This window comes from Sus scrofa, chromosome 7 (assembly GCF_000003025.6).
Source record: "Sus scrofa isolate TJ Tabasco breed Duroc chromosome 7, Sscrofa11.1, whole genome shotgun sequence".
NCBI classification, from domain to species: Eukaryota; Metazoa; Chordata; class Mammalia; order Artiodactyla; family Suidae; genus Sus; species Sus scrofa.
In genome coordinates, this window is record NC_010449.5 from 13,315,359 (window position 1) to 13,331,975 (window position 16,617).

The 16,617-nt window shown below is 41.2% G+C and overlaps 1 protein-coding gene across 1 annotated transcript in view; it reads left to right on the forward strand.

Moving 5' to 3' along the window:
- Positions 1 to 16,617, forward strand: part of CAP2 (CAP, adenylate cyclase-associated protein, 2 (yeast)) — a 139,857-nt gene that overhangs the window by 104,249 nt on the left and 18,991 nt on the right. The window contains exon 7 of the mRNA XM_021100214.1: positions 2,981 to 3,086. Within this exon, the coding sequence (XP_020955873.1) occupies positions 2,981 to 3,086 (106 nt within the window). The remainder of the gene's footprint in view (positions 1 to 2,980; positions 3,087 to 16,617) is intronic.

Genomic DNA, 16,617 nt, shown 5'->3' on the forward strand with positions numbered 1-16,617 from the left:
TATGTCAGCATGAGCAGCCCACGGTAACTTCCACATCATAAAAGCCCTCTCTAGTAGCCTTTTTTTTGGGGGGGGGGATGTATAGACACACACCTGTACATGCCTCTGCAAGACACCATAGGCACCTCCTAAGACTCTGCCCTTGGAAGCCATTTTTATTTTTGTCTCTGTTCATCAGCTCCTGTTCTCCTCCCAGGCCCCACTTGAGTGTGTCTTGGGACCCCAGGGGTAAGTGATTCTCCCCAGGAGGTAGTACAGCCGAGAGGGGTTTCCACATTTTTTTACATACACAAAGGTCTGGTATTTGCTTCTGTACCGCAGTTGACATCAAGGACAATTCATTTCAACTTAATGGGCCCCCTGAAGACTGTATCATATGCTCAGGAAATGCAGGAGTGTGGATTTATTCACCTCACTTCCAGAAGTAGCCAAACCAGTCCCAAGTCACCATTGAGCTTCCAGGATCAATTACCCAAACAAAGCAGGATACTCCACAGACACTCACTCAACACCCACTCATGGGTGCACCCAAGCAGGCTGTGTCTTCACGCTGTGTGGGCTCAGCAGGGCTGCAGGTGCTGCCAACTCATTGATGTAGCAGCATCAGCGAGGCAGGCTCATTTGCTGCCTACCTGACAGGCCTGTGGGTGGAGGAGCTAAAAGGCAGGCTTCTTTGTGGTTGACTCAGAAGGGCTGTGGCTGGTGGACTCTGTGTCTGTGCAACCCTTCTGACTCGCTTGACTACTTGTTTGGCTCTTTTTCAAAGAATGAATAGAGCAAGTTAATTATTTTGACGTTCTAGAGGTATGACTTCTCTGAGTCATAACCATTAAAAGGCACATGCCCCTCCCACATCTTCTTCCGGGGAAGTGAAAGCTGAGGCTGGCTTGCAGCTCCGGAGGTGTAGTTGAGTCCTATTCAAATTTGTTGTCTCTTAGAGACTTCATGTTAAAAGGCCCAACACTGTAATACCTTATTACAAGTTTCACTAGATCTTAGTTCAAGTTAAAAATCATACTGCAGAGGTTAAAAGAAAAATGAATTTACCTGTGCAGGTTTGGACTTCATTATTTGTTAAACTTTTTAAGAGAAGTGTATTGAACATGCAGCCTGCTTCTGTAATGCTTGCACACACACGTGTGTTGCATGTCCATACATGTACATACTGATGCACATGTAATAAGTGACCATATATAAATATATGTGGACATGTATATTGAAATGATTTTCATGTTCTAGTAATAGCTGTTGTATATACTGTATCCTGTGTGCAAAGGTCTGTACTGAGACCTTCAGAAAACCCCAGAAGACATATAGACCTATACTGAGCCTTTGGGGTTTTGACTATGAAAGTGAGAGAAAGTGACAATGAAATATTTTGTAGATTTGATTATTACAGTTAGTAAATCTAAAAATGTAGAACAAAATCACACATCTTTCCTCTTTGAGGAGCAGATAGTTATTTATGACTCCAGTTTGCCACTTCCTTTTTGGTTTTTTTCAATCTTTTTTGCCGCACCTGCAGCATATGGCAGTTCCTGGGCCAGGGGTCAAATCTGAGCCACAGCTGCAGCAACCCTGGATCCTTTAACCCATTGCACCAGGCCAGTGATCGAACCTCTGTGCCATCGTAGAGACAGTGCTGGATCGTTAACCCACTGGGCCACAGCAGGAACTCCCCGTTTCCTTTTCGTAAATGGCATGACAGTTAAATGGGATTCTAAACATGCCGTGGTACTGGAAGCTCTTCAAGGGAAACAGAACAAAATATGTCCAGAGACAAGTCATTTTGGACAAGACCTTGGATAATGGAGTTTCCTTCAGTGATTGTCTTCAGATTAATGGCCCAGGTTTGTGATTATATGTTCGTTAGCTGAGATTTCATCAGTTTCGCATTTACCACTAGTTTAGTCAAAGCAGAAAGAAAATTGTGTGAGTAGAAATTAGCCAAAGGGAATGCAACTGTTTTTGTCTGTAAGGTTAAGATTTCCAACAGTTCTCCAATCCTATATGTTACTCCAGTTTTAAAAGGTAAGCATTTTACTGCTTCTTGGTTCAGTAAAATTGGAGTAAAAATACTAGTCGCACCCTGCCTAGTTTACACTGTTGTTATGAGTATCGAGTTGAGGTCATTGAAGTGACTGTACCTTTAGAAATATTTATTGCGTGTTATCCATTGGTAGGAAATCATTTTTCTTACTGTAGCAGCGTTCCTTAGCAGTCCAAAATTTTTCGATTTGGTTACACTCTCAACCAAATAAGTCAACAAATTGTGAGGAAAAAAAACCAAAGGACTTTTTTTTTCTTTTCGATACCATTCTCCTGCCTGAAAGCACATGGGTTTTCATTTTGCATCAGAAGCAGCACAGAGAGAAATGGTCTCCCCTCTGGGTCCACCTCCCTGTTAAAAGTGACAGGAGGATGAGGAAACCAGGTTTGGTGGGCACTCTCTCCCTAGGCCTCTCTGCCCCACACTTGGAGCTCAGGGCACTTGGCCCCACTCAGAGGACACCTGGACCACCGTCCTTTCAAGCTTCTTTTTGTAATCAGTCCATGGCGAGTGGACTAGAAAGACAGGTGTTCCAGAGTTATCTGGAGCCTTAGTTAATTGATTACCACGCATCCCCCAATGTTTTTTGTTTGGTTGGTTGAGGTTTTTTGTTTTTTTTTTTTAGGACCGCACCCATGGCATATGGAGGTTCCCAGGCTGGGGTCAAATCAGAGTTACAGCTGCCGGCCTACGCCAGAGCCACAGCAATGCCAGATCCAAGCTGCGTCTACAACCTACACCACAGCTCACGGCAACACCGGATCCTTAACCCACTGAGAGAAGCCGGGGATCAAACCTATGTCCTCATGGATGCTAGTCAGTTTCCACTGAGCCATGGTGGGAACTCCCTGCCCCCCAATGTTTTTAAAATTGTTATTTTAGATCCTAACTAAAATAACTCTCCCTCTTCCACTCTTTTTGATAATAAAGTGATTTACGCCATGTGGATTGGGTGAAGTCATATTTGAACATTTGGAGTGAGCTTCAAGCATACATCAAGGAACACCACACCACAGGTCTTACTTGGAGCAAAACAGTAAGTACCCAGCCTTCTTCCACCTGAGCAGCAAAAATGCGTAAAAATACTCATTCTTGGTAGTTTGGTAATTTTAGAATTTACCCCAAGGAAAGCATAAGATAAAATACACATGTAGGAACTGCTTATGAAAATGCCATTGTCATAGAAAAGTCCACATACTGCCCACATGCTGCACAAAAAGATGATGGAGTTGTCCATGGTAAGAACCCAGTGAAACACTCTACAGCCTTTAAAAATGAGGTAGATGGTGGTTTCATGGGAAATCATTTACCCATCAATGCTCAGTGCTACAGTAGAGTGCAAGTTATGAACATTAAGATGGCATCTGTATGAGAAATTGTATGAGTAAAATTGAAAGAAACAAGATTTTAAAATAGTTATAATTTTGAGAAGATCAAACTATAATGAAATGTCTTTTTTTCAATGTTTTGACTTTCCCTTGCAGCATTTTAAAGTTTATCGTATAATATTTTTGAATACTTTGAATCCTAGTGCTTTGAGCAGTCTCCCATTCCTAGGATGAAATCCCAGCCTGTGTCACTTCTGCCTCTGAGGCCCACATGAGAGTCTGGTTTGACTTCTGCCCTTTTCTTCAGCCACCTCTCTCCTCTCTTCCTGTGTCTCCCTGGTCCTGCACTGTCAAACTGCTTGTCAGTTTCTGAACACCATGCAGTGCTTAGATTGAACTGAATCAAAATGTTGTTGTTTCAAAATGTGCAAGTCTCATATGGCTTAACCTTTATTGCCATGTCCTGAACATACACCATGCTGTATGACCTGAGTTCCCTGGAAAAAACACGCTTCCATCTTCTCCTAAGACACAATTCCGACGTCACCTCTTTAAGAAACATCCAGTGATCTCCACTGGCTCTGTGTCTGGGTTGGTGGTCCCCCTCTATGCTTCCTTCATATCTTGAATATACCTCAGAGTCCTTAACATACAGAACTGTAAATTTTGTGTGTGTGTTTGGAGCTCTCCACTGGATTGGAAGCGCCTCTCTATCTCTAGCCCCTAGCTTAGTGCCCGGTACAGAGTAAGTACTCAGTAAATAGTCTGAACTAAATTGTGAGTTAGGGGGCTCTTAGGATTTCCCTGCCCTTTTAAATCTCTAAACTTGTTATAGGAAGGCATCCCATGGAAACGCTTCCATTAGAAACGGATGTTACCTTTCAGTTGTCACAATGGATGGTCTCTCTGGAGTAAATGATGAGAAGATGATGAAGTGGCGTGTTTGTGAGCTCTCTTAGGGGTGGAGCCCTCACTCTCCCCACAGTCATAACCAGCAGCTAACCCTCGTGCTGAATGTGGATGTCAATAGAGCAAGCTTAGTACCGAGGCAGAGTTTGTGATTTTTTCAAGGTGAGGCGGGACTTCTGCCTTTGTTCCCCAGTGCTTGGAATACACATGTTAACACTGACCTCTCAAGACCCACGTTTCTTTTTATCTTCTACTTTGCCTGTTTTCTCCATATGATGAAATGCAAAATGTAAGTTGATTGTTTTGCTTCTGCCCACAACATTATGATTTCTATGAAGAGGATTCATAAACATTGGAAGGGCTCTCATACAGAAGGGTATGTGGGATGTGGGTGAGTGTGTAAACTAATTGGAATTATTTTTCATACATTTCCAATGAGATGCTGTTTTGTTATGGGTCAGTTTGTCATAGAGGGGAGTTGTCACGTGTTTGCCAGGGAGATAGGACATCATGAGAGAACAGTAAACTGAACATCAAGAGTCCTTGGATGTCTCATTATTTCATGGTAGATAAATGGAAAAGGAATCAGAATCCATTTGTGGAAAATAATCATGTCAACAAACGCTGGCCTATTAATTCTCTAATAATGCCCACAGAAAATGAATAGAAAATTACTTTTTAAATGGTTTGAATACCTATAATGCAATGTCAAAGCAGAGTGACTGTGTTTTGAATATAAAAGAGAAGAAACAATTATTAATTATAGAAAAATAAATGCAGTGGTTTTCCTTTGTTCTCGAGTGAATACTTATTATTATAGTCATTAGAAATATATGCTTCGTAACAATTAGTTTGAAACTTTTAAAGGCAACCGATAGTAAGAAATACATTTTACACACATACACCATTTTCACAATACTAAGAAAACTTTCACAAAGCAATACTTTCTTTTACCACATGAAATGCATTCAGATATTTTCTTTTGTATTGCATTTTTTAATTAAATTCTGGCTGAGACCCACCAAATTGATTTCATGAACCACTAATGGGCCACATCTCACATTTTGAAAAACTTAAAATATAAATGTTCTATGTATACAAATATAAATATTTCTGTCTTTATATAAAATATAATCTTTAGAGCATATATTAGGAGGTATGGATTGCCATAATAATAATAATGACAGCATTTTTTTATTGAGAACTTGTTATGCTATGTGTAAATTCTGTTTAAAATGGTCATGATTATAAAGCAGATCATCCACTTCACTTCTTTCATGGAAGAGAAATACGATAAGGTTTTGGCCAGAAATTAAAAGGGAGGAATGATTATGTAAGAAAATGTGGGTTCAGGGGAGTTCCCGTCGTGGCACAGTGGTTAACGAATCCGACTAGGAACCATTAGATTGCGGGTTCGATCCCTGGCCTTGCTCAGTGGGTTAAGGATTCAGCGTTGCCATGAGCTGTGGTATAGGTCGCAGACTTGGCTTGGATCCCGCATTGCTGTGGCTGTGGCACAGGCTGGCATCTATAGCTCTGATTAGATCCCTAGCCTGGGAACCTCCATATGCCACAGAAGCGGCCCAAGAAATGGCAAAAAAGACAGAAAAAAAGAAAAGAAAAGAAAAGAAAATGTGCGTTCAGAGATAACATCATATGTCTTTTGACAAGTTTTAAGATACATGTGTAGAAATATATTTCCTAATATTTTGTCCTCTTCTAAAGTTTGGCATTAAAAAGCTATGATAAAGTATATTATACAAATTATAGATTTTAATTTTAAATGTAAATTATTAAAAAATCATGTAAAAGACTCTAAAACATAATCCCTAGCATAAATCAAACTAATTTCTCCTCACTTCCTATGACCAGTTGATGTGCCAGCAAAATAAATCATAAAGAATGATGGCCAGTTTCATAGCATTCTTGCAAAGAAGAGGGAAAAGCCTATTAGAATTATATGATCATACACCCTTCAGGAAGCAAAAATAAATTAAAAATCATTTCATTTATTTGCCCATTGATCACACCCCTGCACAGAGTATGTACCTCTGAAATGATAAGCATCAGAGAGAATGCAGAACGACGGGGTGTCGGCATTCATTGGTAACTGCAATATTTAGAAGTTTTAAGAAATGCTCTGCAGAGTTCCCATCATGGCTCAGTGGTTAACGAATCCGACTAGGAACCTTGAGGTTGCAGGTTCAATCCCTGGCCTCCCTCAGTGGGTTAAGGATCTGGTGTTGCTGTGAGCTGTAGTATAGGTCACAGATGAGACTCGGATCTGGCATTGCTGTGACTATGGCTTAGGCCTGCGGCTGTGGCTCTGACTTGCCCCTAGCCTGGGAACCTCCATGTGCCGTAAGTGCGGCCCTAAAAAGCCAAAAAAAAAAAAAAAAAAGAAATGCTTTCCATCTCAGTGGACGAAGTTGAAAAGCTCATGGCAACTTAACATCTCAAGTATTTTGAGTAACCGTTGTTTTCTTCTATTTCAAATTGGAGTTTGAGGTTTGAGCTCTATGGGGGTTTAGTGACCAGCAGCATGCTGCTCCAGACCCTGCGTGTGCAAGCGTGCAGTGCTCTGAGAAATAATCTTTCCTTTGAGTTAACAGTTGGAACTGAATCGGCTGCTCCCACCTCCTAACCTTTGCATTGGGACTGCAGCTGTGCCAGGCAACTGTTGCTCCCTTCATTTATCCCAGTGAAATGTAAAACTTTGAGGCCAGCGATTTTGCAGGGCAGCGATTGGAGAGAGGGTCTCCGTGTGTGCGCACAAGTGTGCTGGCCTGGGCGTGGGTACATTTGGGGGAAAGAAGCAGCTGTGGACTAATCTGTCTGGAATTTCTTGTTACATTTACTGTGGTAAATGGAATCTTCTCGTAAGCTTTTCTTCCATGACTGTGGACTAGAAAGACTCTACACCAGAAACTGCTTGCCGTTTTCAGTTAGTTTAATTATTAGGAACTCTTCTCCATATTAATTTACATAGTGTCCTCAGCGTTGGGATTCAAATGCACGTTGTTGAATAAATTGAGCTTTTGGCAGGAACCCAGTTCAGACACTGTTATTTATCATCGTCTGTTGCAGTTGGTCAGATTTGTAATATTCGTTGGCAGTTCCTGCAAAGCAGATAGCTTAAGCCAAAAGACAAAGGTCTAATCTTTACACTTATAATGACCAAAATAACCAGTTCTTTCTATGAATCGTCCAGATCAACATGCCAACTTTTATTCTGTTCTGTGTAGATCTGGCCTGGAAAAGATCACGAAAAGAATCCCATGAATAGGGTACAATGTGGCTGTTTTCTTAACAGTCTAGTGTTAAATTTGTTGACATATTTTGTCCTTTTTTGTGTCTTTCCAAATTACTTTAGTTTGGAAAACAGCTGGGGTCTAACTATTTGTAGAATAGAATAAAACTGCGCATAGATGAATGTGGGTAAAGTCTTATGTCGCGGTGATGTAATTCTTTCTGTCAATACTGTGGATTTTTTAAATCTATCATACACCAATCATCATCCATTCTCCAGAAAATGAAATCACTGGGAGTGGTCCCAGTTATAGACAAAGCGGGGTTTTATTTTATTTATTTATTTATTTTTTTGCCAAACAGGACACTCTGTGAGCACTCCTTTTCCTCCAGGCAATATTTCTTTTCAGCCTATTTCTAAACATAAAGGCCAAATGTCCACTAACAAAGCAAAAGTTTAACAGTTTGCTGGTGATCAAATTAAAACACAGCCAGAGGGTATCCTGACTCATAAATAATGTAGATTCTGTAGCACATCATTAAATATGTATGTTTTGTAAGTTTTCAAGTCTTCTGGCCTCTCTGGCTTCCTCTTGATTTTTATAAGCAAAAACTATCTTCAATCTCTAGTACCAAACTTTTCATTTAGCACTTGTACCAAACCTGCACCTTAAGTTCATTAATCAGGGTGATAGGAGAAGCCTCAGCTGGTGGGTTGGTTGTCTGGACCCCAAGCTCATAAGACCTCCTTTATGGGTCTGTGAAGAATGCTCTCTCCAGGCTACTGACCACAGCAGCAGTTGGTCTAGTAACTGCTCCTGGGCTTTTAGCTCCCTTTGGGGGCTTTTGGGAGCCAGTCACTTTCCTTCTCCTGTGGAAGACATCCAGGCTGCTCAGAGGAAGTTAGGCATGTCATTGACCAATAGAGAAGCTCTGAATCTTGAAGTTATGTTGGAAATGGCTCTGAGTTCGGCCTGACAGAACCTACAGAAATTAAACAAACATGGCTTGAATACCACCTATTATGCACCAGGTTCTGGGCAAAGTGCTGAAAACACAAAGATGAATACATGATACAGTTGACACAGTTCCTGTCCACATAAACTCACATTCTAGCTGAAGAGCAAAGAAACAGTACAATGTGATAGAATAGGGTGAGTAGCATGCTAGAGGTATTCCCAAAGCAATAATGCTAGCACAGACCAGGAAGACTGGGGGAGACACCCAAGTACAGTGGCTCTTGGACCATTTTTTGGGTAACCATTATTTGGGTAATAACCATTTATTGGGTAACCACTGAGTACAAAGCACACACCAAACATTCTATTATATTAATGCAACAACTTTGCCATCAAGCAGCAAGTTTGAACTGCAATTTCAAAAATAAGTAACACCAATACAAGGCTTTGTTGGAAAATAAACTTTGCTAATTGGACTTTGGGGTGGGCAGGGAAAGCAACAGAGAGCTACATTTGATCTGAGTCTTGGTTTTTTGTTTTGCTTTTTTATTGAAGTATAGTTGATGTATATTAGTTTAGGTGAACTGACTTGGGTCTTGAAGGATGAGTAGGAGTTCCCTAAGCTGACAATAAAGGAAAGGGCAATTGTTAGCAGAGAATTCAGCCTATACCCATAGGATGTGAACAAAGTATTTTGAGAGAAAAGCTGATAGTTTTGCAGAGCTGAATATGGTAAGAGGTGAGGCCAAAAAGGCAAATTAGGGCCAGATGGTGAAATCCTTATGTGTTATCCTAAGAAGATGGGTCCATATGTGGTATGCAGGGTTTTTTCCTTCCCCTGTAGGTTTTTTAAAAAATTGAACTATATAGTTGATGTACAGTGTTATGTTAGTTTTAGGTGTGTTACATTGTGATTTAACATTTGCATACATTATGAAATGTTCACCGCGATAAGCCTGGTAATAACTATCATTCCCTAAGTTATTAAATATTATTAACCATACATACTCCTTGTGCTACATATTACATCCCCATGGCTTATTTATTTTATAATTGGAAGTTCTTACCTCTTAAACCCCTTCTTTTTTTTTTTTTTTTTTTTGCTTTTTAGGGCCACACCCACAACACATGGAAGTTCCCAGGCTAGGGGTCCAGTTGGAGCTATGGCTGCCAGCCTATGCCACAGTCACAGCAATGTGAGAGGTGAGCTGTGTCTGTGACCTACACCACAGCTCATGGCAATTGCCAGATCCTTAACCCACTGAGCGAGGCCAGGGATCAAACCCTCAACCTCATGCTTCCTAGTCAGATTTGTTTCCGTCGCACCACGATGATTAACCCCCTTCATTTATTTCACCTATCCTACCCCCCTCCCCGTGGCAACTGCCCATTTGTTCTCTGTATCTCTGAGTCTGTCGTCTTTTTGCTTTGTCTGTTCTTTAGACTCCATATATAAGTAAGATCATACAGTGTTTGTCTTACTCTGGATGACTGACTTCATGTAGTATGATAATCTCTAGGTCCATCCATATTGCTGCAAGCGGCATTGTTTCATTATTTTTATGGCCAAGTAATATTCCATTGTGTATATTGTATACATCTTCTTTATCCAGTCACCTAATGATGAATATTAGGTTGCTTCCACATCTTAGCTGTTGCAAATAATGGTGCAGTGAACATAAGGATACACCATAGGTTTTTAAGCAGAAAGTTACACACTATAAATAATCTAGGAATTGTGTAAGATAAATGGAAAAGGGGAGAGACTAGAGGCCCTCATATATGTTAGGAGTCTTTAGTGGATGCCAGAGGTGGGATGATGAGTATATGGCCCTGAGTGTGACAATGGCAGTGGAATACAAGAGATGAACTGGACACTGAGTTGGAGGACAAAAAAGACAGAAATCAAATCTAAACACAAAAGTTTCCAATCTGAAAGTCGGGGAGAATCATAGTAATATTGGTAAAAATAGGGATATCAACAGGAGGAGCTAATAAAGGCACAAGAAGAAGTCACCTGAGTTTTCCCCGTGTTCCGTGCGAGGTGCAGCTGAGATGGCCATCCAAATGGGACGGTGGACCAGGCAGGCGAAATGCAGTCTGAAATTGCCTGAAGGGGGAGACCTAGACAGAGGAGAAGCTAGAAAGAGAGAATACAGTGAAGGATGAAATTTGGGGGACACGGGTTATTTTATTTGTTTGTTTGTTTATAGCCATGCCCACAACATATAGAAGTTCCCCTGTGAGGGATCTACCCCATGCCACCGCAGCAGCCTGAGCCACAGCAGTGACAACACTGGATCCTTAGCCTGCTGTGCTGTCAGGGAACACCGACACTGTTATTTAGAGAATGGAATAAATCAGTCAGAGAGACAAAGAGAGAGAGGAAGAAAACTAAAGAGTCAGGGCTCTCAAAGCTGTAAGAACAATAGGCTGGCCTATCAATTGTGATGATTTGGGGAGGGTAAGAATTGGAAAAATGCTACCATCATCTTTGTTACTGGTGACCTTTAGAAGGCGGTTTCTAAAGGGTTGGAGGTAGGTGTAGTTTTATAGAATTTTTACCTTCACTATATCTTCAGGAAAGTAGGCCCAGAAATAAATATCTACAATTTCATACCCAATAGTGTAGAGTTAGCTGTACTATGAAGCTGTAAGCTTTTTATATTTAAGACTGTTTTTATTATCTCATAAATACCTTTGAGTTTTACTGTTAGTTGATAAGAATGCATAAATGTTTTCAGAGTATTTAAATCTTTCTCTCCCTAAATCAAAACAGTAGTGGCTTTTAAAACTGCCTACTTTAATAACGATCAAGATTATTTTATTTACTAGGACATTTTCCTAACCAAGAACTTGAACTCTCTAAACCTGGGGGCCAGCAAGTTAAGAAATGTTCCTCATTTATTTAAACTATCACCTCAGGAATATTTTAATTAAAGTGTATTCATTTAAAATTCTTTAAGGCATAATGTTGAAGGCAGAGGTATAAATTGGGGATGTCCTGTTGCCCATTCTTTCCTCTGGCCCCTCTTAGGAAAGTCAGGAGACTGTGGTTTAAGAGTGCAGGCAAAGGAGTTCCCATTGTGGCTCACTGGGTTAAGGACCTGATGTTGTCTCTGTGAGGATGTGGGTTCCATCCCTGGCCTCACTCAGTGGGTTAAGGATCTGGTGTTGCCATAAGCTGTGACATAGGTCGCAGGTACAGCTGGATCTGGTGCTGCTGTGGCGTAGGTCATGCTGCAGTTCCAATTTGACCCCTGGCCCAGGAACTTCTATATGTTGTAGATGCAGCCGTAAAAAAGGGGGGGAAAGAAAAAAAAGAGTCCTGGCAAACGTGCTTCCCAGAGTTGAGCTGGGGGTGCCTGGATAGGAGAAGACTTGAAGTGAACTTGGCTGTCAGTCCCAGCCCAGAAGGGAGCCACAAAGGGAGCCACCCATAGGAGTTCCCTGATGGTGCGGTGAGTTAAGGATCTGGTGTCATCACTGCTGTGGCGTGGATTTAATCCCTGGCCCTGGAACTTCCCCATGCCACAGGCGCATCCAAAGAAAACAAAACATAATGGGAGTCAGCCGAGTTTTCATTCATCCCCGAGGTCCCATGCCTCTGGGTCCACCCTCTTGGCCTTCACCTCCCAGGTGTCTCCCCCTCTTCCTGAGACTGGGACTCCCAGTAATTGCTGTCAGGGCTGAATGGCTTTATTCATCTCCTTGTTCCTTCCCACCTCCAGTGGGAAAGGCAGTGCAGGTGAAGTTTCTGGCGCATCCTTTTTAGGTCCTAAGGGCTAGCAAATCTTCCATCTCTATAAGTAAGTTTTATTTTTCCAAACTTTGGAGAGGTATTAATTTGAGTAGTTCTCTTTTCAGTCAAAAGCAGTAAAGTACAAAGGCCTGAGTGGTTATTTACTGTGTGTGTTCTTGTAAACAGGTCTAAAATAAACTTTTGACTAGTGGCCGTTTCATTAAACAGGTGAGTTGCATCAGAAGTTAATGCTTTGGGAGTTCCTGTCGTGGCGCAGTGGAAACAAATCTGACTAGGAACCATGAGTTTGCAGGTTCAATCCCTGGCTTTGCTCAGTGAATTAAGGATCCCGCGTTGCCTTGAGCTGTGGTGTAGGTCGCAGATGCAGCTCGGATCTCTCATTGCTGTGGCTGTGGGGTAGGCCGGCAGCTACAGCTCTGATTCAACCCCTAGCCTGGGAATCTCCATATGCCCCGGGAGCAGCCCTAAAAAGACAAAAGACAACAACAACAACAACAAAAAAGGAAGTTAATGCTTTGAAAGACAGTCCTTAAGTGGATCTCTTAAGTTCTCATGTAATTGCTAACAATTCCTTGGCATTTATTTGTTGTAATGACAGTGCTCACGTACCCCCGTCCTGGGACCCCCTTCTTCTCACTTCCCTGTGTCAAATCTGATCCATCCATCCTTCAAGGTCTCTTTCAAATGGTCTTCTCTCCAAGAAGCCTCTCTGGGTTTCTCTGCTTAGCACCTGCCCTGTCCCAAGATGGAAGTTACCCTTGCCCTCCACAGTACTTCTTAAAATCAGTACTTATTTTATGATGCTTAGTCCTTTCTACCATATAAAGCAGTTTCTTACTCACTTCAGTAAATATTTATGCAGTACCCGCCACGTTTAAGGCACTGGGGCACATTACTGGTGACATTAAGCTGCATAATGAGTGGCTCTTCAGAGCTCGGACTAGAGAGGTGACGAAAGCTGAATTCACAGACAGTAATTACCATATAATGTAAAGTACCATAATAACAGATCCTCGCGATAGGGAAACAGAAAATTTCCTCTTAGGAGAGTTCCAGAAAACCTACAGAAAGACAAGAACTTTGAGCCGAACCCTGAAGATATGGAAGAGTTTTCCAGATAGGAGTTTGGGGCAGAGCCTTTCCAACCAAGGCACAGCCCAAGAAGACACGAAGGCTAAGAACCAGGCACCTGCTGTCTGGGGGCATAGAAGTGCTTTCTCTCTCCTCCAAGACCGTAACTCATTGAAAGCAGGGTCCTTTCTCGTTCTGCCTGGGATCCGCAGCCATGACCACAGGGCCATGAACACAATGTCCAAACACATTTGCTCAATGGAATGCAATCATCGATAATCACATTTCTTTTGCAGAGAGTTGTTCCATTAACTACAGATTGTGTTTACTGTTTAAGAGCCACATAAATGCTCTCTCTTTATTTCTTCTGTCAAACCATGGTCATGGAAAGGGACCGTGCATTTTCTTATAGGCAATGGCGTATTCATCACCATTGCCTCCCCCGCACCTGTCTCTTGCCACCTGCATGCCCCCAATGCCCAGTTGGTAGAAACTCAGGAAACACAAGCGAATATTAGATTAAGCAAAAAGTCTTCTTAATAAGATTTGGGGGAAGCTGCAGATTGCCTACTAAAGGGAAAACAAACCCTTCATAGACTATAACATAGGGCTAAACCCAGATCTATTGGTCCAGGTTGCACCCTTGTTATAAACTGAGCTAATCGCAGACCCTTTCCCAAACCTAGCACCACTTAACCTTTCCTGTGAAATCTGGACCTGGAATTGAGACAGATGTTGCTTTGTCTTAGTGTGCCTCAACTATAAACCTCAGGAGATGACGATGCTTCTATTTTTTTTATTTTTTTCCTAATAATGCACAAAACATAGAGACAAATGTAAATCATCTTTATAACAGCTATCATTTTGCCTCACCCACACCTCTGCCATTTATCAAGCGTATGGATAATTTAAGAAATACAATTGTTTCTTTATGACCCTAAAATCCAGAAGCAAAACAAAAACTTGAACTTGGTGGTAGTTCAGACCGTGGATCTTCTGGCCAAATGAAGTAGTTGCCCGGACAATTCAAGCCACATGTTACTCTTGGTCATACAACTGTCGGCTATCTATAGTTTGTCTCTTTAATGGGTATACTCTGCTATCTTTAACTCTACAGGTTTTTCCCCTGGAAAATTTAATTTTATCTTTCTTTTTTTTATGAGAAATTATATTTTCAAACTGCCAATGCTGGCAGACAAGAAGAAAAGACAATCTGGGAATCCCAGATTTGGTCCACAGAGCAAAAAAGGCCAAACTAATCATTAAGGCTGCTTATGAAGACAGTTTATGCAAAAGATCTGGGTCCCTGAACAAATTAGATTATGTTCAACATACTCTTCTGGAATCAGCTCTGAGGGCTTGGTCTGCTTTTATCCAACATCTCTACTTGGGGCATGCGACTCAGGAGTCATCACCTATGTTTTTTGTTGTTTGTTTTTTGTTTTTTGTTTTTTGTTTTTTGTTGTTTGTTTTTTGTTTTTGAAGAGCCCCATCTGGATCTATAAATTAGGAACCAATGAGCATAAAAACACTACATTACTAGTTTCCACCAACTTGTATAGACTGTGTAAGTATTCCCAAGCTGTTTCCCAATTTAAAACTGTTTTTCCTTCTCTGAAGGGCCTTTGTTTCTTGTTCTTTTTTTCCAACTACTGCCATTTTTCACATCCCTCCAGGTCATCAGAGGAACGACATACAGAGACCTCAGGAGGGTGGGGATGAGGAACCCCTCAGAAGTCATGGGCAAAACCATGAGATTGGGGTTTTTCATTACCTCTTTTCTGGTATTTCTGTCTCGGGCTAAGGGAGTTTGGAGTCTTGCCTCTGAAGAAAAGTGATCCCAATGGGCCCTACGTTTCTTCCCTAAACGTGGGAACTCCTTTTTATTTTGATTATATATGTGTCCTTGGTATTTTTATAGAAACTTGAAATTTGAGTAGTTTTCTATTACCATAAACGAAATAGGAAATATTCCCTAAATTGACTTTTTAAAAATTATTAATAAATGGATGCTTAAAATAACATATACCACTTCATTGTAATTTTTTTTTGACAACTTTGTTTTCTTGGAAAGGTCCCCAGAAACTTTGTTTTCATTGGCAGAAATTTCAAAATTATAGGAAGTGATAAAAATGAGAGAATAGAGACCCAAGTCATAAATTCACTTTGGTTTACACTTATGTTGTACAGAATGATCATGGGTTCGTTTATGTACAGTCTTTTTTCTTGAATATGGTTGTCTGCCAGTAAAAGTGTGATATAAATATGAATGTAAAATTTGCAAGTCCTTATAGAAATTGACAAATTTGGAAATGTATCAGTTTTCTCCAAGTTCTTGATCAAAGTACATCTTGCAGAAAATAGAAACTGGTTTTGATGTCTAAAATATAAACAGGAGTTCCCGTCGTGGCGCAGTGGTTAACGAATCCGACTAGGAACCATGAGGTTGCGGGTTTGGTCCCTGCCCTTGCTCAGTGGGTTAACGATCCGGCGTTGCCGTGAGCTGTGGTGTAGGTTGCAGACGCGGCTCGGATCCCTAGTTGCTGTGGCTCTGGCATAGGCCGGAGGCCACAGCTCCGATTCAACCCCTAGCCTGGGAACCTCCATATGCCGCGGGAGCGGCCCTAGAAATGGCAAAAAGACAAAAAAAAAATGAATAAATAAATAAACAATTTTCTAAAAAATAAAATAAAATAAAATATAAACAAACCCTACACCAAGAATTTGTGAAGTATTTTTTACTGCTATGAAAACCAATTTGTGTGTGTGGGAAGTTAGTCTAAAATTCTGAGAGCGGAGTTCTTTCGTTTAATCCCTCCCTCCTCTTGTATGCGAGAGGTTTATCTTCTCCTATTTTACGTGCCATGTTATACAAGGTCATTTGAGATTCTTTGTCTTTGGAGAAATTAACAGCATTGGCCAGAAGGTTCAGTTATAAAACACCATGAATTCCTGGAGCTGCGGCATGTTAATGTAAGCGTATTTGTGACTGAAATGGCTTTGTGATGTTTAAATGCTTTTTAAGTGTGTAATTGGGCACATGTAATGTACCTGGAGAGTAGTAACTGTAAGCCAGGTGATTAATGGACCAAGCTGGCTCTGAGATGGACCACTGAAGAGAGAATCTGACCAAGAAACCAGAGACAGCCATCTGTGTGTGTGTGAAGGGGAATTGGGCATAAGAAAAGGATGGGGGATGGGCAGGAAAGCCCATAAACAGTGCATGTCAGCTGTTTCATTTTGCAGCTTTATCTATGATCTCCACAAATACTTAAAGACAGGTGGCTC